Source organism: Medicago sativa, chromosome 6 (genome assembly GCF_051527215.1).
Source record: "Medicago sativa cultivar Bolivia chromosome 6, Bolivia_mono, whole genome shotgun sequence".
Classification (NCBI taxonomy): Eukaryota; Viridiplantae; Streptophyta; class Magnoliopsida; order Fabales; family Fabaceae; genus Medicago; species Medicago sativa.
The window spans coordinates 95,970,277-95,992,841 of NC_140754.1; the positions used below are offsets into that span (position 1 = coordinate 95,970,277).

At 29.7% G+C, this 22,565-nt stretch overlaps 2 protein-coding genes, 2 long non-coding RNA genes and 1 other non-coding gene across 8 annotated transcripts; 3 read left to right on the plus strand and 2 right to left on the minus strand.

Annotated features, from left to right (window-relative positions):
* Positions 1–283: 283 nt before the first annotated feature.
* Positions 284–400, plus strand: LOC146918542 (U5 spliceosomal RNA). The gene has a single exon (XR_015016989.1). It is a non-coding gene; the product is annotated as a U5 spliceosomal RNA (small nuclear RNA).
* Positions 401–9,659: 9,259 nt separating this feature from the next.
* LOC146918543 (uncharacterized) lies at positions 9,660–12,450 on the plus strand. Of its 3 annotated transcripts, none has more exons than XR_015016250.1 (6): positions 9,660–10,136; positions 10,867–11,015; positions 11,104–11,322; positions 11,425–11,518; positions 11,664–11,762; positions 11,867–12,450. XR_015016250.1 is itself a non-coding variant. In XM_085720182.1 (6 exons), exons 1-6 carry the CDS (start codon positions 10,130–10,132, stop codon positions 11,907–11,909), a joined length of 537 nt encoding a protein of 178 aa, XP_085576308.1. In that variant the 5' UTR covers positions 9,660–10,129; the 3' UTR covers positions 11,910–12,450. The 3 variants fall into 3 exon arrangements, 2 of the variants coding, with proteins under 2 accessions (XP_085576308.1, XP_085576307.1); XM_085720182.1 differs by having other exon boundaries at positions 11,178–11,322; XM_085720181.1 differs by having other exon boundaries at positions 10,878–11,015; positions 11,178–11,322.
* LOC146918544 (uncharacterized) lies at positions 10,969–11,978 on the minus strand. The gene is made up of 3 exons (XR_015016251.1): positions 11,845–11,978; positions 11,634–11,721; positions 10,969–11,373 (listed from the first exon to the last, which is right to left on the minus strand). It is a non-coding gene; the product is annotated as an uncharacterized LOC146918544 (long non-coding RNA).
* Positions 12,451–12,791: 341 nt separating the features above from the next.
* Positions 12,792–14,690, plus strand: LOC146918545 (uncharacterized). Of its 2 annotated transcripts, none has more exons than XM_085720184.1 (5): positions 12,792–13,275; positions 13,438–13,582; positions 13,685–13,778; positions 13,924–14,022; positions 14,127–14,690. In XM_085720184.1, exons 1-5 carry the CDS (start codon positions 12,973–12,975, stop codon positions 14,167–14,169), a joined length of 684 nt encoding a protein of 227 aa, XP_085576310.1. In that variant the 5' UTR covers positions 12,792–12,972; the 3' UTR covers positions 14,170–14,690. The 2 variants fall into 2 exon arrangements, 1 of the variants encoding a protein (XP_085576310.1); XR_015016252.1 differs by having other exon boundaries at positions 12,801–13,275; positions 13,364–13,582.
* On the minus strand, positions 13,500–16,759 carry LOC146918546 (uncharacterized). Its single transcript, XR_015016253.1, has 6 exons — positions 16,022–16,759; positions 15,452–15,556; positions 15,236–15,307; positions 14,105–14,244; positions 13,894–13,981; positions 13,500–13,633 (listed from the first exon to the last, which is right to left on the minus strand). It is a non-coding gene; the product is annotated as an uncharacterized LOC146918546 (long non-coding RNA).
* Positions 16,760–22,565: the final 5,806 nt, after the last annotated feature.

The window sequence follows — 22,565 nt, forward strand, 5'->3', positions numbered from 1 at the left end:
ACAATCTATATATGATGGTAAGGTTTTCAAGATTGATGCATTTAGAAAACAGACATAACAAGAGATCCTTCTCTACTTTGAGTTCCTTTTCTACTTCGAGTTCCTCTAACGCAAGCGTCTTGAGATGCTTAAATCCAGAAAAGTTGGTATGTGGCAATAGAAAACAGTTTGTTTGTCAGGTGCAGATGTTCAAATGTTTTCATCTCATCAGAAAAGAGAGTGTAAGGAAAGGTGTAAGTTTCAACGTTAGGGCATTCCATAAGTTACATGTGAGAAGAGGTGAATGTGATGTGACAAGCACGTAGCGAACTATTCTTTCGCCTTTTACTAAAGAATACCGTGTGTTTGTCGCTAAAAGCGGTATACGCTTATTTTTGAAAGGGTTCTCGAAAAGAGAACTCTGCCATGATAGTTTAATTTTTAATTTTTTTGCAAGGCTTAATACAAATGATTTTTTCAGAATGGAAAAACATAGACAACTTGTTTGTTATAGCTTTAAATTTTATCAAATTATATTCAAACGATTGTGCCCGCTATATAGTTTGAAAAATAATTTGTATAGAATAAATTGTACCATTACCATCAAAGACATTATAGTTTGAAGAATAATTTGTATAGAATAAATTGTACCATTACCATCAAAGACATTACACAATATGTCTTTGAAATTTTGTTATACAGAAATTCAGGAAACAATTTCAGCATAATTCATTAAATTAAATACAAAAAAAATTATTGTTTAATATATATTATCTAAAAAACATAAATAAATATGGAAATTAAATGCAAGAAAATACATTATATCATCTTTCTATTTATTTTTTTTGTGGTAATACCTTCTAGAAATATCTAACAAAAAAAGAGAGGATTAAATGAAATAAAAGTCAATTCTCCATCATAGCAAATATATGTAAAATTCCACTCAAAAAATAAAACAAATATAAGTAAAATTGTCTAAAAATTTAAATACATTTGGCTCAAATTTTAAACTAAATATATTTGACGTTGTAAAATAAAGTCAAACGCTAAACAAATTTTGCCCTACATGGTACTTGTATCCAACCAAACTTTTAGGGACCTAGGAATTTACTAACATCTTAAAGCACATGTTAAGAATTCCACAAAAGTTGAATATTTAATGAGAAAAATTAATTTTCAACTTTTAAAAAAATAAATTGACACAATTTAAATTACATAATTTCTTGTCATTATTTTCCTAATATCATATTAATCTTTGGTCAAAACAATATATTAATACTCCCTCCGTTTCAAAATACATGTCCAAGTCAACCACTTCACATATGCCAATGTACAATTTTGACCGTTAATATCTTTAATTATCTAAAGTAAAAAATTATAAAAATTAAATATTTTGAAAATATTTGTCGAGACAAATCAAACAACATCTTACATGCTAATATTTGTATTTATACATTAGTTAAAAAGTATGGTCAAAGTAAGTCAAGTGAATAGTGCACATTGCAAAAATTGGACATGTATTTTGAAACGGAGGGAGTATCATTATTGGTCAATAATAATAATAATATGAAAATCATCAATATTTATGATTAGCTGAAAAGTTGACTCACCATGAGCCTTTTAAAAACGTCTAAAGAACATAACTTGTGGCAGCAAATTCTTTCTCAAATCTCTAACAACAATGCATCGCTTTTCATTTTTGACGCTTATTTTCTTCTGTCTTTCTTGTTTTATTTATCTTTCTCATGGTTTGAACAGAGCTCATTCATCGCGACTCCTCAAAATCACCCATCTACCATCCCACAAAAGCTAAATCCCAAAGAGTTCATAATGTTGTGAATCGTTCAATCAATCGTGTCAATCACTTCTCCAAACAATTTTCACTCAATACAAATCAACCCTTATCAACTTTAATCCCAGATGATTGTGTGAACCAGGACCAAGAAATTTGGTTTGGTCACACATAGAGTTTTTGCCTTCTCTCTCTCTTCACAAATAAATAAATACTTTCCATTTTCTCTCTCTTCTCTCTTTGGTTGTGACCAAAGAAAATTTCTTGGTCCTGAGCCACCTAAGAATTTCTCCTTTAAGACTTATGGTATTATGGATACAGGTAGTAACCTACTATGGCTACAATGTCAGCCTTGTCGTAATTGTTTCAATCAAACCTCTCCTATATTTATTCCTTCAAAAATCTTCAAGTTACAAAAATATTATTTGCTCTTCTAGTGTATGTAACGATACACCTGAAGTAGATACCTCTTGTAACCATGACGAAGATGTTTGCGAATATTCTATTACATATGGTGGTGATGCAAAGTCACAAGGAGATCTTAGTATCGAGACTCTGACATTAGATTCCACCTCCAACTCTAGTGTCTCATTTCCTAATACCGTGATAGGATGTGGGCACGTCAACGTGTTTCTACGAAGAATACGGAGAAGGAAAAAATGTTTCTACGAAGAACATCATAATTGATTCGGGTACACCACTTACTATGTTGCCACCTCCTTTGCACTCTAAGTTGGAGTCCTATGTGGCAAAAGAGGTTAAACTACCACATGTCGAGCCTCCTGATCATCGATTAAGCCTCTGCTACAATACCACCGGAAACCAATCGAATTTTCCCGTCATCACCGCACATTTTAGTGGTGCAGATGTTAAGCTAAATTCTAATAGCACATTTTTTCCAATTGAAAAAGGGATTATGTGTTTTTCTTTCCTCCCTTCTCACGGTCCTTCAATATTTGGAAACTTAGCACAATATAACTTGTTAGTTGGCTATGACCTACAAAAAAAACATTATCTCTTTTAAGCCTACTGATTGCACCAAGTATTGATTGAGTGTAGACTCACTTTACCTTAATTATTTGGTTAATAATAATAACAATAATGATAATAAAATTTTCTTTGTTTTTACATCTAACTAGCAACAGACCCGTGCTAAGCACGGGGCCCGTGCTCCGCATGGGTTGATCCTTAAATTGCAATTTACGCGTCAAAACGCATTTACAATATTGTTTACATTGAGAAATAAGAAAAAAAATTAATGATAAAGATGAAGATAATAATAAAAAACATTGAAATAGTTGTTATTAAATATTATAAAGTGGTAGACTAATTATATGTGAACATGTTATAAATAATAAAATCACAATAAATAATAATGGGGACGTTAATAAGCCCCGTGATTTTTATATATCATTGAAAAGTATTAGTAATTTCTTTAGCATTGTTTTTATTTTTTATATGAATTTATAAACAATAAATATGTATATCGTGCAAGATTCTTATATCAAATTATAATTACTATATTATAATTACTTCCACTTGTATTTAGAATATATAATTAGGTATGGCAATGGGGCGGGTGGGAACAAATTTTACCTTCCCCGTCCCCATAACCTACTACTATATACTTACCCACTACCCTACCCAAACCCAACACATAAGAAATCGAATTTCATCCCTGTCTCCGACAGGTTCGGATATCCCCGTCTCATTCTTGCAATTGATTTTTTTTTTTTTAATAAAATAGAAGTATTTTTCTACCTCATACGCAATGTTGCAATGCATTATCCTGCAAACAAATGACGATGATAGATCATGGCTATGGTGATGGGGAATATGGAGAACTCTGATAAGTGAGTGTCATCTGATAGACTGAGACTCTGATTGTGTGGCTGAAATGATTTATGGTTTGTGTTTCTTTTGATTTAAAAGGGGGCAATAAAATGATTTTCAACATTCGGGACGAGTTTGGGTATGGGTTCGGGGAGGGTATACCTATATCCCCGTTACTCATCCCGTACCCGTGTTTTAAAATAGGGGAAAATCCAAACCGAGTCAAAGCGGGAAAAATCCCATTAAATTGAGTTTGGTTCAGACGGGTATGAGTTCCACTACCAAAAAAAAAAAAAAACGGGTATGAGTTTTTTTGTTATGCCTATATACAATACATAAAAAAAATCAATTTAACTAATTAATATGTGACTGATTGTTGTCCCGTGTATGATTTGTACAACAATATTATTTAGCGTCTAATTAATTAGATAGTAATGTTTGTCTTGTGTTTTTTTTATAGTCATTCTTTGTAAGGATATAATGATTAATAATAAATAACGATTAAAAATAGTAATTTTATAATATGACATTAAGATAAACCAAAAAGCGTATGAAAATCATTTATACAACAGAAGTAATCTTGAAGATGTGTAGTTTTATGTAAAGTAGTTGTATTTCTCATAATAAATACTAATCCTGTGTATAATTTGTAAATGAGAAAAATTTTGTAACTCTCCCAAAGTTATGTTATTTGTGATCATTCAATTGGATCTAATTGAATAAATTTAGATGTAAAAGTATGTATCAGTGAGAAATAGTCCTATGTTTTTTTTAGTGAAAAAAAGTCATGTGCTTTTTTCTTTTTTATTTACTCTTTTTTCCCCTTGTTTTTTTAAGATCAGTATAAAATGTTTCTCCTATATTTTTTATATTATTCATAAGTGAAATGTATTTATTAATGTTTTTTTATTAGAAACACACGATGAGATAAAATCACATGTACGACATAAAGTTTAGTAAATGTAAATTAAATATATGATAATTTTTTTACAAATTAAAAAAACGACACTCAATAATTTATAGATTTTTTTATCATGATAAAAACCACCTCTTTAAAAAAAACAATTCAGGACCCGTTTCGTTACAAATTAAAATAAAAGTGATTTTGATATCAATTAATTAAAATAATTTATAAACAAATAACAATTTATTTCGTTTGGTTATTGTAATTAAAATCACATGTTTTAAATAATTTAATTTGTTTGGATACAACTATAAAAAAATTGGATTTTTTGTTACAAAATTTCATCAACTTTAATAATTAGAGAAATATTAACTTTAATAATTAGAGAATGATTAACTTTAATAATTAGATAAATATAATAGATTGGAAATTGTTTTTAACTCTTTAGATATTTAAAAGTTGAATTACAGAAAAATTTATTTTGTTTAGGATTAAGATTAACTTTGTTTGTTTTTTAAAAATGATTAAGTTAGAGTGTTTTATCAAGTGAGTTTGTTTTAATTTGTTTTTAAGAGAGAAAATATAGGGGGAGGTTGAAGCAAAAGACACAAAAATGTATAATTTTGATGACGACTTAAAAAAATAAGAAGGGATAAGATTGTATTTTTAGTACACATTAAGTTTCATAATTAGAGAATAATTAGAGAATAGATAATTAGAAAATAAAAGATTAATTTTGTTTGTTATTTAAAAAAAGATTAAGTTAGTGTGTTTCATGGAATGAATTTGTTTTAATTTGTTTTTTTAAAGAGAAAAAACAGATGTAGGTTGAAACAAAAGACACAAAAAGATATAATTTTGATGACGTGTCAAAAAATTAAGAAGGGGTAAGATTGTATTTTTGGTAGACATTAAGTTTCATAGATAGAGAATAGATTTTTCCATTTCACTTTATCTATATTTTTTTGCACTATGAAGCATAACACCCGTTATTGTTACATAATTGATGCGCCTATGAAGCATTGTCTCTAACAAAGACACCTAACACGATATAGACACGTCGGCACTTCTTATTGTCAATACACCGGATGGAAGCATGGCTGAAAGATACCTTTGGGAGATCCACTACCAAACATCTTTGACATATCTAATGATATAGATAAAGAACATCTAGATAATATGTTATCTCGAAGAATCTAAAAACCCTAACATTTTGAGGTTCATGATATATCTAAAAATAAATTTCACCAATGCATAATTATACGGGTATGAATCTGACAGTGCTTTGAGTGTGGAATACTTTCGAGAAAAAAGAGTGTCATAATTGATATCGACACTTGATATATCCGTTTCTGCTGTGTGTAAATAATAAAAAATCATACAAAATGTCTCACCGAAAAATAACAATTAAGTGCAGACATACAAATATAAAAATGGTAAATTATAAATCATATAATGAAATACGTTACACAATCAAAATATATTATGTCAGGGTAACACTAGCAAAGTGAGGGAATTTGAGACTTGTAAAGATTAGTGATCCCTACAAAAGTTGACAAAGAAAAATTCCAATGAAGGCAAAAGTTTTTGTTCTTATTTTTGTTGTTTTGTATTTTGTTTTAAGCACATTTAAATAGAACGTGAATGATCAATTAGGAATAATAATAATAAAAATGTTTCTTTCAAAAAAAAAAAAAATAATAAAAATGTAACAACAAAACATTATTTGTATCATTTCAATATTATTTTGTTATTTTAAGAATGTCAATTTTTTTGTTGTTGTTATTTTAAGATCTATAACAATTGATAAATAATGTCTATATTAAATATTATTTTAAACTCGCAAGCGTGCACGCACGTGCGTCCACACACACATGCTCACGGGTGCGCGCACACACAGATATACTTTCACAATGTGACAAACCAAAATTTGATTTCTATCTGACAAAATACTCATATTTAGTTAGTATCAGACACATATCATATAAAATTATTTTCAATTAAGGGAACTTATAATTTTTTTCATTTAAATTTTATCTTATTCTCTCTAAACGCACTTGAAAAATCTCTATTTAAATTTCACTTTAGGCCTAAAAATATATTAGGCCGGTCCTGAAGTGAACATAGGTAGAGTGTATTTAGGTTCAAAAGTCTTTATTTTTTTTTCTTGGTTGATGATTAAAATACTATTATAGAATAGAATTTGTACCCACAACATCTATAAATTGGGTTTATGTTGCCATTTTTCACATACTGCCAAAAACCCTATAAACATCTCTATTTTTTTTAATTAATTGGTTCCTAAAGTTCCAACTGTAAAAATAAAATAAAATAATCCATCACAAAAAGTACATTATCAAATTTTTTTGAAGAAAGAAAGTACATTATCATGATCATAGGCAAAATGCAATTCCTTTCCTTAAGGTTCATCATTCAATCCATGAAATAATTTTCAACACAATGCTTTGCCACTTTATGACATTGGAAAAAGGTGCTTCATATTTGGGTGGGTGCCTTCAATTCTAGCTTTCCTCCATTATTCATCATATTGGATTTTTCTCAAGTTACCAGTCTAGTCAAGGTTGAGTTCATGGAAAAAATTGCATAGATAAAGTTTTCTCATTTTTTCCTTCATGTTAGGAGAGTTACACAAATAATTTTATGAACCTTGCATACAATGTGGTAGAAGAAACTGAATTTTTCTTGTTGTACCATCACCATGAAGAAAATGAAGTTTCATCATAGATAAAATTGTATAAATTAGAGTGAATTTTTTTGATTCAATATACAAATTGATAAAAGAAAAACAAGAGGACAATGGCAAAATTATTTATCACCACATCATTTGTTTTATTTATCATTTTTGTCACAATTATGAGTGATTCACAAACTGAGGGTGCAAGAGGAGGTAAAAAATAAACATATTTAGTTTCATATTATAAGTTGAATCACTCACATTTTCATTTTTTTTTTTTACAGGTTTTCTTGATCCTAATGTGAAAATATCCTGCAAATGGTTTTGTTGTATGTATGCTTTCTGCAAATCCCCTCCACCAAAAGCTCACTTTGTTAATGCGCCACAAATTGCCAACTAAAATGCTGCCCTATGTTACATTTTGTTGTGTACTCTAGTATGAATAAATTATTTCAATTATGTATGATGCATAAAATTACCATGTACCAAATAAGATATGCATAATTAATAAAAGTTGTAATAGTTTTTTTTTAAAGAAAAAAAATTGTAATAGTTGTGTTGCAATATATATATATATATATATATATATATATATATATATATATATATATATATATATATATATATGAGTTAGGATCCGTTGACACCTGGTGTCAACGAATTCGTTGACACCAAATCCCAACCATTTATTTTTTTAATCCAAAGGTCCGTAATTGTTTCTCAATTAACTCATGTGTGTGTTCTCTACAGAGTTTCCTATACAATCATTAAACGAACAACAATGGAAAAATGTGTATTCTAACCGATTTCAACTACACAATCATCGATCAGATCCTTTCTTTTGATTTTCATGTGTTTCATACCAAACAATTCTACTTAGTTTAAAGGGTTTTTTTCATTTAACCAGAACCACAACTTTTGATTTATCTATTATGCATCCATATCCTGCAATTGCTTTTTTATATATATGTATATTTTCCAAACCTAAAATCCCTACAATCGAAGCAAAAACATAAAAAAAAAGTACCCTTAGATTTACTACCTTCATCTAAATGCAATCAATTTAATAAATTTTACTTAAACATATAAAAAGGTTCTGATCCATTTGAGCAATTAGCCGTGAGCGAATGAAGATGCACAGGAGGATAGAGAAAAGACGATCATTCAAATTAATTGTTCAGATATGAAGCATTCATATGCAATTATTTTAATAATAGCGTGTGATTGAATAAAAAGGATACACAATAAATAGAAATGTGGCATTATAATTAGCCTTTGATTATTGTTGATTAAATAAAATAAATGGTTGAGATTTGGTGTTAACGAATCCGTTGACACCTGGTGTCAACGGATCCTGACTCTATATATATATATATAGGGTTTTGCTAGAAGACACCTTTTGTGAAGGTGTCTTTTAGCAAGTTACTCTATGAGCATTTGCGAAAAGACACCAACTTACTTTTATGAAGGTGTCTTTTAGCAAAGTTATAACTAAAAAGTGAAAATCACACCTTGAGGTGTGACTTGCTAAAAGACACCACCAAAGGGTGGCTTCTAGCAAAACCCATATATATATATATATATATATATATATATATATATATATATATATATATATATCCACTTAAATAAGGGTGATTGGTGAATGTATAGTGGTAATTTCAATGTAATAATTTTCTCAGGAATTCAATATAAATTATGTTATGTTAATTAATATGTGGTGAATGTGGCTGAGGGATGTTTAAAAATGCTTGCACGAGATAAGTGGTATATTTGTTTAAAACAAATTAGTAATATGTTATAGGAGTCCCACGCTTCCTTAAAAACACCCCAGTGAAGGAGTTGTGTTGTTATGCTTCGTTGTTCTTGTAGTAGTTGTGCTTTTAATTTCACCATCTGGCTGGTTGGACATCTGTTAGAAAATTCAAACTAACAACAATATTCTTCTGTTTTTTCTCCGACCAATAACTATATTCTTTATGGAATAAAATTTGTAATAGTTTTTTTAAAAGAAAAAAATTTGTAATAGTTGTGTTGCAATATAAATATTTTTAATATATATATATATATATATATATATATATATATATATATTAATAAAAGTTGTCATAGTTTTTTTTAAAGAAAAAAAATTGTGATAGTTGTGTCGCAATATATATATATATATATATATATATATATATATATATATATATATATATATCCATTTAAATAAGGGTGATTGGTGAATGTATAGTGGTAATTTCAATGTAATAATTTTCTCAGGAATTCAATATAAATTATGTTATGTTAATTAATATCTTATTGGGTACATGGTAATTTTATGCATCATACATAATTGAAATAATTTATTCATACTAGAGTACACAACAATATGTAACATAGGGCAGCATATTAGTTGGCAATTTGTGGCGCATTAACAAAGTGAGCTTTTGGTGGAGGGGATTTGCAGAAAGCATCTCTCTTAATATAAGAAGAGAAGATGTTGTGGAAAACCTCATTTTGCCCCATGCTGGTTTATTGACAAATCACCAAAGTAAGGGTAAAATCTGTCCATAAATTACTTTATTCAACCAAATCACCATGATTAACTAACATGATGTCATCTAACTAAATGATGGGGTTGGTTCTGTTACATTGCACACAAAAAACTGCAATCACATTACATTCTAACAAATAGGTAACCGTGTAAGTTGAGAGGGAAAAGAAAAACTCAAGTTTAGGTTCAAATCTTCTTTTTGTCAGCATCAAATATCACTATTCCCAAAACATTGTACTATAACATATCATATCTATCTATCTACCACTATCACTTTATCCCAACATCAAATTTTGAAAGAAACTCAATCTCTCTGCATTCCATGGCTGGTAGATACTCTTTATCCCAACATCGAACTTATCAAGGAACTCAATCTCTCTATATTCCATGGCTGGTAAAATCTCTCTCTTTTTTTTCACACACTTTGCTCAAATCAGATTTATTGCCCATAGATCTCGTCGTATGCACTTAAATATCATATCTTTGTATGTATTTTCATTGAAATGTTGTTTTACAATTATTTTCCTTAAGTTTTCCCTTAATGCGTTTTTCATTCTCATAGAGTTTAAAATATAACTCAAACTGATTGTTTAACTTGCTTTTTTATGATTTATTGTTCATAGTTCTTTATTAAGTTTGTTGATATGCACTTAAATATCATATCTTTGTATGTATTTTTAAAAAAATGTTGTTGTACAAGATTTTCTTTTCCTAAAGTTTTCCCAAAGTGCTTTTGGCAAGCTCACAGAGTTTTACATAGAACTCAAACTGATTGCGTATCTTTTTTCTTTATGATTTATTGTTAATATTTCTGTATTGCAATGAGTTGTTTTTAATGTGTTCACATTTATTTAACATCCTATTTTATCAGATGTTGTTGTACAACATCTTTTTCTAAATCCTTCCCAAACTGCGTTTTCCTTTGTAGTACATCCTACCTTTTGTTGATTACTTTCATTTTATTTGGTAAATGAACCATCTTTTTGGTATTACATCCTTTTTTGGTTATAAATTTGTTCACTTCTGGATTTATTTATGGTATCAATCTTTATATAATGGCTCCTTCTTTATTTTAAATTATGTTTGTTTGGAGATCCACACTGACTCAATGTCATGTTTTAAAGGATCATTTAAGATGGAAAGACCACTTGAGTTCATTGGAGACATTACAGACAACAAGGACTTGTGGAAACTAGCTGTTAAGATCAAAGAAAAGTGGTCAGTTGTTAAGGATGGGAAGGAGCACTTAGAGATGTTCATTGTTGATTCTAAGGTTGATTTCCTATTTTATTTAATATGAGCTGTAATAGTCTAATCAAATATCATTCCTAACACTGTAACATGTTATATTTCTATCATAGGGGAATGATATACAAGTTATAATCCCTACACAATCAGTAACTTTAATGTACTTAACAATGACCTACCTTTCAAGGCATCTGAGCACAAATACAAACTGAGATGGTCCGGAGGAACTACTGTTGTTGATGTTGATGTCCATAATATTCCATCTCCTGGTTTGAAATTTAAACCCTTTGCTGAAATCTTGACTGGAAAGTGGAAAGCTGATCTATTAGTTCGTGAGTTGTTTATAAAATTTGTCATATCTTTTGCATTCTTCATGTAAGTACCTGTTTATGTTTTGGAAAAAAAATCTTGATCAGTTCAATATGTCAATGTAGATGTCATTGGAGTTGTCCAAGACATGGGTTTTTGTCAGCTTATAGAAGGGACTGGGAAAAAACTACAAGTCAACTTTACAATGAAAGATTTGAGGTATATATCATATAATTTTTAAGTATAATAATCTATAATATCCATCTCTAATATCACTAATATAAGACTTATATTGGCTCACTATAATTATTTCATTTGGAAACTAAATACATACCTTATTAATGTCAACTCTGTATATTTGCAGCCTGCTGTACCCATCAACCTTGGAGATGATGCTCCACTCCATCTTGAGAACATTGTTCCTGATAACAGAGATGATACTGATGATCTTACGGTTTCTGTGGTAAGTATATAGTTGAATATTATAATAAATCTGATTCAATTTGTAGAATACATCATATTAGGAATTTTCTGCAACTTCCTACATTGTTGTATATCATGTTTCAGCCTGAATTTTCTGCAACTTCTGAGAACGATCCTGAACACTTGAACCAGATCACTCCTATCAGCAACCTCAAGAACTTTGTACTGCCAGACGACGTTCAAACTCTTAGCCAAATGGAACCTATTGGGAACAAGACTCTTGCTGAACTATCAAATGAGTCTACTTTTGAAGAAATCACTCCTTCTAAGGCTAATCCATTTTATATTTCTAATTAGCTCAGTCACAAGCAATATAATAATTGATACTGACGACAAAGCTGTTTTCAATACCTCATTATATTAACACAGTAAAATGTATATTTAATTAAGTATAATCAGTATAATGAACTTTGAGAATAACTCCTCAAAGTAGGAAAATTACATTGGAATGGAGTAGCAATGCCAACTACATTTTTGAAAATGCAATACCATCAAGAACTTTCAAGCTTCATCACTTCCTTCATATTTGGAACTTCTTTGAGGAACTTCATTCAAATTTAGGTATGTTATATGGATTCAAACTATTTCCTGAACTTCTATCAGTGTTTTAGGTGGATTGCAATGAAAATACTTATTGTTATAAGGATATATGCGATTGTATTAACAAATTCGTCCTCAGCTGGTATACTTACATTTATTCATACTATCAACTTATAACCTCTAAGCTGTTTAACATGCTAAGTAACAAGAATATAATCATACCCTATATTTTGTATGTTATATTACACTAAGCCATCATATACCAGTTTGTAAGGTTCATATAAAAACTGTTGTAACACAATACAATAATCTGTACTCCACAACATTAGGTCAAAGATCCTATGATTCTATTGATTATATTCAATTCGATTTTCAAACTGTCATTAAGAAACACTCTATTAAAGATATTGAATTTGGCAAGCTCACAGAGTTTTACATAGAACTCAAACTGATTGCGTATCTTTTTTCTTTATGATTTATTGTTAATATTTCTGTATTGCAATGAGTTGTTTTTAATGTGTTCACATTTATTTAACATCCTATTTTATCAGATGTTGTTGTACAACATCTTTTTCTAAATCCTTCCCAAACTGCGTTTTCCTTTGTAGTACATCCTACCTTTTGTTGATTACTTTCATTTTATTTGGTAAATGAACCATCTTTTTGGTATTACATCCTTTTTTGGTTATAAATTTGTTCACTTCTGGATTTATTTATGGTATCAATCTTTATATAATGGCTCCTTCTTTATTTTAAATTATGTTTGTTTGGAGATCCACACTGACTCAATGTCATGTTTTAAAGGATCATTTAAGATGGAAAGACCACTTGAGTTCATTGGAGACATTACAGACAACAAGGACTTGTGGAAACTAGCTGTTAAGATCAAAGAAAAGTGGTCAGTTGTTAAGGATGGGAAGGAGCACTTAGAGATGTTCATTGTTGATTCTAAGGTTGATTTCCTATTTTATTTAATATGAGCTGTAATAGTCTAATCAAATATCATTCCTAACACTGTAACATGTTATATTTCTATCATAGGGGAATGATATACAAGTTATAATCCCTACACAATCAGTAACTTTAATGTACTTAACAATGACCTACCTTTCAAGGCATCTGAGCACAAATACAAACTGAGATGGTCCGGAGGAACTACTGTTGTTGATGTTGATGTCCATAATATTCCATCTCCTGGTTTGAAATTTAAACCCTTTGCTGAAATCTTGACTGGAAAGTGGAAAGCTGATCTATTAGTTCGTGAGTTGTTTATAAAATTTGTCATATCTTTTGCATTCTTCATGTAAGTACCTGTTTATGTTTTGGAAAAAAAATCTTGATCAGTTCAATATGTCAATGTAGATGTCATTGGAGTTGTCCAAGACATGGGTTTTTGTCAGCTTATAGAAGGGACTGGGAAAAAACTACAAGTCAACTTTACAATGAAAGATTTGAGGTATATATCATATAATTTTTAAGTATAATAATCTATAATATCCATCTCTAATATCACTAATATAAGACTTATATTGGCTCACTATAATTATTTCATTTGGAAACTAAATACATACCTTATTAATGTCAACTCTGTATATTTGCAGCCTGCTGTACCCATCAACCTTGGAGATGATGCTCCACTCCATCTTGAGAACATTGTTCCTGATAACAGAGATGATACTGATGATCTTACGGTTTCTGTGGTAAGTATATAGTTGAATATTATAATAAATCTGATTCAATTTGTAGAATACATCATATTAGGAATTTTCTGCAACTTCCTACATTGTTGTATATCATGTTTCAGCCTGAATTTTCTGCAACTTCTGAGAACGATCCTGAACACTTGAACCAGATCACTCCTATCAGCAACCTCAAGAACTTTGTACTGCCAGACGACGTTCAAACTCTTAGCCAAATGGAACCTATTGGGAACAAGACTCTTGCTGAACTATCAAATGAGTCTACTTTTGAAGAAATCACTCCTTCTAAGGCTAATCCATTTTATATTTCTAATTAGCTCAGTCACAAGCAATATAATAATTGATACTGACGACAAAGCTGTTTTCAATACCTCATTATATTAACACAGTAAAATGTATATTTAATTAAGTATAATCAGTATAATGAACTTTGAGAATAACTCCTCAAAGTAGGAAAATTACATTGGAATGGAGTAGCAATGCCAACTACATTTTTGAAAATGCAATACCATCAAGAACTTTCAAGCTTCATCACTTCCTTCATATTTGGAACTTCTTTGAGGAACTTCATTCAAATTTAGGTATGTTATATGGATTCAAACTATTTCCTGAACTTCTATCAGTGTTTTAGGTGGATTGCAATGAAAATACTTATTGTTATAAGGATATATGCGATTGTATTAACAAATTCGTCCTCAGCTGGTATACTTACATTTATTCATACTATCAACTTATAACCTCTAAGCTGTTTAACATGCTAAGTAACAAGAATATAATCATACCCTATATTTTGTATGTTATATTACACTAAGCCATCATATACCAGTTTGTAAGGTTCATATAAAAACTGTTGTAACACAATACAATAATCTGTACTCCACAACATTAGGTCAAAGATCCTATGATTCTATTGATTATATTCAATTCGATTTTCAAACTGTCATTAAGAAACACTCTATTAAAGATATTGAATTTATGCTGCCATTGTAACAGGTCATGAATCAATGTAGTGGTTCAAATGATACTAAATCTGCAAAAGCAAGGCAGAAAATGGTATTATCAATGCACAATGCACAATGCACACTGAACAAACAACCTACCACACAAGCTACAATGCCTACCACTTCTCACTCTAACCCTACCAATCATACAAAGCTTTCAAACTTGCATTCTACTCCTGAACAATGTCATCAGAATTCATGAAAATATGTACCTGCCATCAATCTTCTTGACAAGTTTGCTGAAACTACACAACCTGATCCAAAAAGAATTCACTTTTCTAAACCTGTATTCAAGTACAATTTTGAGGCATGTGAGGATCATAACAATAGCATTAGAAACTCAGATCCCAATGTTTCATATCATAAACATTCTTTTAACTTGCATAATCAGGTTCAACGAATTAATAGGGATCCACTTCATTATTTACCTGACTCCAACTTTCTTAAGAAGCATTCTGAGGTCATCAAACCTGGTCTGAATTCATCCACCTGTCCCGATCTTCCAATAAAAAGAAATGTAGACTGCTTTCCAACTACAACAAAAGGAAAAAAAATGTTAAGAGAAGAGTTCAGACATCAAGCTATGATTCTATGTCAACACCTTTTGCTGATATTACACAACGCACACTGAACCAACAACCTACCACACAAGTTACAATGCCAAACACTTCTCAATCTAATGTTACAAATCATACACAACTTTCAAACTTGCATTCTATTACTAAGAAGATTTTTGAGGTCACAAAACCTGTTCAGATATCCTCCACCTGTCCTACTCTTGGAATGAAAAGAAATTGAAGAGTTTTCTAAGTGGTTACTTAAGGATGTGTTGCATGCATTACCCACAACACACATTTCATACATTTTGATATTCATCATAAATTCTACATTTACTAGGCCAATTTGAGAAATCATATACAGGAACAATAGGATATATTTCAATTTATTATTTTTTATCATTAAAAGTAGTTACAAGATAAATATACATAATTACATACCTGGAATAAACTTGCATCATGAATATGTTGAAGCTTTTTTTGAAATTCTTTTTTCATGGATACTCACTATTTTCAGCAAATCTCACTTCTTCATAACACACATGAATACGGTACTTCAAATGGTTTGTTGTAGGACCAAGACAAAATAATGCATTAGACATTAATGTATTAAATTGCATAAACCTACTTCCTGTATCAAATCAACAAATGCATATTCACTTTAAGCAAAAAATCAAAACTACAACTATAAGACAACATGAAGCACTACAACATAGATTCCTGATTCAGCTTAAAGTATCAAGAAATATTGGTAATTGTTATTTTACATATAGAACTTTACCTTATAAAATAAAAATAACTTTACCTGCTAAAAATTGACTCAGGTTTATATAAATATTTTTATTTAGGAATTGATACCAAAGTAAGCAAATTGGAAATTGATATATACTTAAATTAATTGTGTAATTCGGTAAAATATATGATGGGAAGAGTTATGGAGAAGAAAACATTGTTCTGCAAAAGCAATGCATGTGACATACTTTTGAGTTGAGTTGAGTTGAATTGAAAAATAATATTGATGCATCAAATCAAGTAAAGAATCTTACTTTAACAAAAAAACAAAATTTGGCAGTAAGATAATGTGCTGCTATGTAGTATAAAATACCACTATAAAGTTTAAAATACGATCTACATTACCCAATTTTTTGTATAATATTGCTACTATGTGTCCACATCAATCCTTTAAATTTTACAAAATGTTAGACATATTGAAAAATTAATTTAACCAAACTAACATAACCGATCAATTTTTCTTAAATGATTCCCAAACTAACTTAACCAAATTAATTGTTTTATTTTAAATTGTTTAATACATTGTTATATATAAGTTACAATTTAAAACAATTTATATCTTTGTTAACTCACATATTAGTTCATACATATATGTATATAAGTAAACTATATACATCAATAACACTAATCTACCAAAAAAATAATACAAACTTTTATCATTGTGCAGATATATAATCATTCGTAACATTACTCATATGACTACATATAGAAAAAAACAATTTCAATCCAAATCTAATATATATTGATTTTTTTTAGACTTGATGGCCCCGTTTGTTTCTGATTTTTTTTAAAAAAAAATCACTTTTTTCATTTTTAAGTGTTTGTTTAAGATTTTTAGAAAAATTATTTTATAAATAAAAAATCTATTTTGACCTTAAAATGAAAAGTTATTAGGATTATCTTTTCTCAAAATCTATTTTTTTAAAAAACAATGAGGTAACACATGTACAAGTTAAAACTCATTTACAAAAAAAAAAAGAATTTTATGGGTAGTAGGCAAACAAAAACAACTTCAATTTTTTTTTAAATCTCTAAAAGTTAATCTCTATATTCTTTTAACACAATATCTATTTTTTCTAAAGCCGAAACAAACGCATCCAATATATATTAATTTATTCTTTCAATTAGCATGAAAATACATTATTATAAACATAATCCGACAATTTGTAAATACTAAACTTTTACCGTAACAATAATGAGAGGACACATGAGAGAGTGAAATAATGACTTTTATACTCCCTCCGTTTCAAAATGAGTGTCGTTTTAGCTAAAAAAATTGTTTTAAAATGAATGTCGCTTTCAGTTTCCAATGCAATAATATGTTATTTTCAATTGTACCCTTCAATTAATACTATGTTACACTACTTCCAAAATATTATTTTTTCTTTAATGAAAAACAAACCAATAGTTGATTAGGATAATTTGGTAAAATTGCTATGAAATTTGACTACTTTATTTCATTCCTTAATCTGTGTGCAATTGGCTAAAGCGACACTCATTTTAAAACGGAGGGAGTATCAAATATGATGGTTGTGATTAAATGTTGGCTTTGTAAAATAATGAGAGATGTTGGCTTTGACTCAAATGACATTTTTTCTGAAGAAATAATGAGAGATGTTGGCTTTTCCTCCCACTTTGACCGTCTATGTGCCTTCACTGTGAACCTTCATGATTCCTCTTTCTCCTTACGCGCAAAATTATTCTTTCCTAGCTCTTACAACTCTCTCCACTTTTCTGTATCAATTGCAAACTCTCTACTTCATCTTCTTCGCGTTTTCTTTGACATCGCAACTTAAGGTTTCCAAGGAAGAAAATTATATTCCTTTTGAATCTGATTGCGAATTTGACTTTCCAAGTAAAGTTTTAAGAAGATAACAGTGACAGAACCCTCAGGGAATGTTATTTTTGTTCACGTTTCTGATATAGCAGATTCCATTGCTGTATGAATTAAGCTATTTTTCTATATCAATTGTGAATGTTCATTTGTGAATACAGAATTTCAGAGATGCAATTCCCCAAGGGAAACCCATAACATGCATAAGATCTAACGATTGATGTATCAAATTAAAATTAAGTTATTGAGTCAAGTACCAGATGCACCGGAGAATAGCCTGCATAGTTGAGTGGGAAAACCACCCACAATGAAATGGGTCAAAGAATCGCCGATGAATCGTCAATATAGTTGAGTCGGAGAATCACTGTCGACAAAGAGGTTGGAGAATCGCATGCATCATTGAATCAGTGATGGTTTTTCAGCAAGAGAAGAGAATGGTGGAAGAAGGAACGTTTTAAGAGAAAAGAATTGAGAGAAGCATTAACTAGAAAGGGAGAAGTGTCACGTGAGTAATTGAATTATAGTGAGTAATTGAGAAAGGCCATTCCTTGAAATATACTACTGTACTTTCAAAATCTTATCCCAAATTATTCTCCAATCTTTTCTTTAGTACAGATTATACTCCAATAATTTTTAGAGTGCTGATAATGCATACCATATTTTTTTTTTTTGATAATGCATTTTTGTAAATAATACCAAATTATTACTTTTCAATTTTAAATTAGATATTTTTAACATTTCTCACTACAATTTTATTTTCCATCTCTACCATTCAACAATTACTTTTATACACGGGCGAAGTCATCCCTGATACAAATCTATTGACATCTACTTTTACTGATAATAATAACAATATATAAAAATCAAAGCCCACCAAAATTTCATAACCTTCCTTATTAAAACCCATTATCTTCATAATTTCATGTGTTAACTTTAAAAGATTTATTATACACGAAATAAGTTGTCACTGTTAACTTTAAAAATTATTATTATACACGGGAGAAGTCGTCACTGATACAATTCTACTAACAATATATAAAAATCGATGTCTAGCAAAAAAAATTTTTAGGGAAAGTCTAGCAAATTTTTGTAATCATCGTTATTAAAATTCATGATCTCCTTAATTTCATGTGCATAATGATCATTTTGCAAAATTTAATTTATTTGTTATTTATAATTAATTACGGATAATGGTCATCACAAGTGTGACTTTGCAAATTTTCTAAAGCATAACATATGTGACAACCTCATATTATATGGAGATAATGGAGAAAACCAAAATTTCAACATCATTGTCAATAATGATCGCAAATTAACTACACAAATTGGACAAAAGTGAGATAACTTCTCCCGAATCAATGAATTTCGACCAAGATGCGATTTAAATTTTCTATCAATAATTTTTATGTTTGTCATGTATTTCATATAAAGTATGACTACGTGGGTTATTTTCTATTAGTATATTCCAAAAATTGTACCAATGCATTAGCATTGCATCTCAATTGTATTTTCTACATTTTAATTAATATTAAGTGTCTTCTACTAATTCAAAAATGTTTAAATTACTTAATCAATGCAATTTTACTTTATCACACCATCAAACATATAATACACAAATAATTCGACATTTACTTTAAATTGACATATAATTCAATTATATCAAAACTCTTATTAAACTTTAATGATCTTTTACAAACAACAAACGTTTACTGTACCCGTGCGTCAGCACGGGTTTGTTACTAGTACATACAACAAAACCATTTGCAGGATATTTTCACATTAGGATCATCATTAGGATCAAGAAAACCTGTAAACAAAAACATGAAAATGTGAGTGATTCAACTTATAATATGAAACTAAGCATGTTTATTTTTTTACCTCCTCTTGCACCCTCGGTGAGAGAATCACTCATAATTGTGACAAAAATGATAAATAAAACAAATGATGTGGTGATGAATTTTGCCATTGTCCTCTTGTTTTTCTTTTATCAATTTGTACATTGAATCAAAAAATTCACTCTAATTTATACAATTTTATCTATGATGAAACTTCATTTTCTTCTGGTGATGGCACAACAAGAAAAATTCAGTTTCTTCTACCACATTGTAAGCAAGCTAGGTTCATAAAATTATTTGTGTAACTCTCCTAACATGAAGGTGAAAATGAGAGAGGAAAAGGAGATGATATAAATCGTAATAAAAGCTTGATATTGACAAGAAAAAATAAATCAAAAGTGCAATATAGCACGAGACGAAAGCGAGCGAGCGGAGATAGCGGAAATCAAGCGGTGGAAAAGAAAACATGGGGAGAGAGAATTCAATTAGTTAGCAGAAAGATAAATATCCAAGGGTGGTAATGAATTCGTCGCTTCTCGTGCATGTATTTTGTCGCTCCATAAAGCATTTTTCAAAATCAAAAGTGCTATATAGCACGAGACGAAAGTGAACAAGCGGAGATAGCGGTGGAAAGGAAACATGGGGAGAGAGAATTCAATTAGTTAGCAGAAAGATAAATATCCAAGGATGGTAATGAATTCGTCGCTTCTCATGCATGTATTTTGTCGCTCTATAAAGCATTTTTCAAAATCAGAAGTGCTATATAGCACGAGGCGAAAGCGAGCGAGCGGAGATAGCGGTGGAAAGGAAAACATGGGGAGAGAGAATTCAATTAGTTAGCAGAAAGATAAATATCCAAGGGTCGTAATGAATTCGTCGCTTCTAGTGCATGTATTTTGTTGCTCCATAAAGCATTTTTCAAAATCAGAAGTGCTATATAGCACGAGACAAAAGCGAGCGAGCGGAGATAGCGGAAATCAAGCGGTGGAAAGAAAAACATGGGGAGTGAGAATTCAATTAGTTAACAAAAGGATAAATATTCAAGGGTGGTAATGAATTCGTCGCTTCTCGTGCATGTATTTTGTCGCTCCATAAAGCATTTTTCTACTCTATTCGTTGCCCCATGCAAAACGTCACATGCACCTATCTCTTTTTGTACCATATACCAGTACTCCATTGTTCTTGTTGAAGTTGTAAAAGTCAAAAGAGGAAAATGCATTTAATGTCAAGAGTGTGGGTTGGGGTTTCTTTATGTGACCAATTGTCATCTAGAAATGAAGTTGATTTGTGTTGTGTGGTTCATGACTTTTTCTTATATGGTGTTTTCGTTATCAAGACTTGCCTTTTGCGTTAGGTACAAAAGCAATTCTTAGATGGTTGTTGACTTTTGTCCGAGTCTTTTCATTATGAATTTTAGATTACATGTTTATAAATTTATATGCAAATTGATCAACAAGACAAAAATGACGTAAAAAAAAGAAGGATAAATGCCCTAATTGTTTCTTCAAATTAAATGATTGAATGATTTTTTTTGAAGGCAAATAATTGAATGATGTTTATATACTCTCAATCAAGCAGTCCAAGCTTCATTTATTGTTTACATTGTTAAATTCTTTTCTCCTTCCAAATTTTCTTCACAAGCTTATATATGGTGCAACTGATTGTGGTACACCTTTTTCTTTCTTTTCTTAATCTTTTACTAATACCGAGGGAAAAATACTTTCCTAATTGAGAGTTTAATCGGAAAATAAGATGATCAGATTTATTTTTTAAGGATTGTCCTTAATTGAATTCTATCAACTATTTGAATTTAATAATGAGATTCAAAGCTAAAACTATTGAGTAATTATTATATTTTTTGTTAATATTTTTTGGAGTAAGAGAATGATGACACAACAAGACTATAAGAATATATGCGGACTCAAAGAACGCTTATAAAAATATTTATATTTATCTCTATTATAAAACACTAGCGAAAAGACGGGCACTTACGTGTCCGTCTTTCCGCTCCTTTTATTGCGCTAACGTTTGAAAAAATTATGAACATTTTTTTTTATGAAATTTTTATTTTGATTAAAACTAAAAATATAAATGTTTGTTGCATTTTAGTGACACCAACAACAATATTTATACTTGTCAAAAAAACAATATTTATTGTAGATAAAGTTGTTTAAGGGTATAATTGAAATAATGAAAAAGTAAGTATAAATATACTCATCTAGTTTGTTACATTTTTTAAATGATAAAGGAAAAAAAAAACAGACATATATATATATATATATATATATTCATATCGTGTTTGTTACAATTTTTAGAGTTACTTTGAGTATCTATGTTATTCATTATGAAGATGTACATGATTAAGAAAAAACTTCGCATGTTTTTTTCCTTCAAGTAGTCTAGTGGCTAGAATTCACCTTTTTCAAGATAAATAAGTAGGGTGTCTGGAGTTCGAATCCCGACCCCTGTATATGTCTCTGTCAACTGAGCTATGCTCACGAGGACATTTATTCTCTACTTTTAA